Source organism: Sinocyclocheilus grahami, unplaced genomic scaffold, assembly GCF_001515645.1.
Source record: "Sinocyclocheilus grahami isolate Dianchi unplaced genomic scaffold, SAMN03320097.WGS_v1.1 scaffold9960.1, whole genome shotgun sequence".
Lineage (NCBI taxonomy): Eukaryota > Metazoa > Chordata > Actinopteri > Cypriniformes > Cyprinidae > Sinocyclocheilus > Sinocyclocheilus grahami.
Genome location: NW_015512953.1, coordinates 2,709 through 3,226, shown reverse-complemented (window position 1 = coordinate 3,226; position 518 = coordinate 2,709). Strand labels below are relative to the sequence as shown.

The 518-nt window shown below is 38.0% G+C and overlaps 1 protein-coding gene across 1 annotated transcript in view; it reads right to left on the bottom strand.

The window, feature by feature from the left end:
- Nucleotides 1-79: 79 nt before the first annotated feature.
- Nucleotides 80-518, bottom strand: part of LOC107578377 (peroxisomal leader peptide-processing protease-like) — a 3,085-nt gene continuing 2,646 nt past the window's right edge. Inside the window, exon 3 of the mRNA XM_016264339.1 lies at nt 80-282. Coding sequence (XP_016119825.1) covers nt 80-282 — 203 coding nt within the window. The remainder of the gene's footprint in view (nt 283-518) is intronic.

Sequence of the window (518 nt, the reverse complement as noted above, 5' to 3'; positions counted from 1 at the left end):
ATTCTAAAGCATCTTGTATATTTGGAAACAATCACAGGAATTCATGTGAATTCATATTCAGTTTTATTTTGGAGAATGATCAAAGCTTGCTCTGAATGCTTTGTAGTCTCCATATCTTCTTGACATCATCCTCTGCACTGTCTAAGGCCTTAAACACAGCAGCATCTCCAGTTTGAGCAAAACGTCTCAGCAGAGGCTCCAGAAGAGTCACTGGGATGCTGAAGTTCAGATGGGGATACGTCACTTTTGCGGCAAAGTCTCTCGTGTTACTGGTCACGATACCTAATATTAGAATATATAAGATTTTTAAAAATCATGTGAGAAAAAATCTGCCAATGAAAACCTGATTTAGTCAAACATTATCAGCAGAAAAGGGATGGAATACACTGATGCCCGACAGTAAGAGAGGAAAATATGCTTAATTGGTCAAGTGGTGCCCCCTTTTGGTTATTATTAGGTATTGTATATTTCAATCTCCAGTGAATACTGTATTTCTACAGACAACCTGGTTGATATGC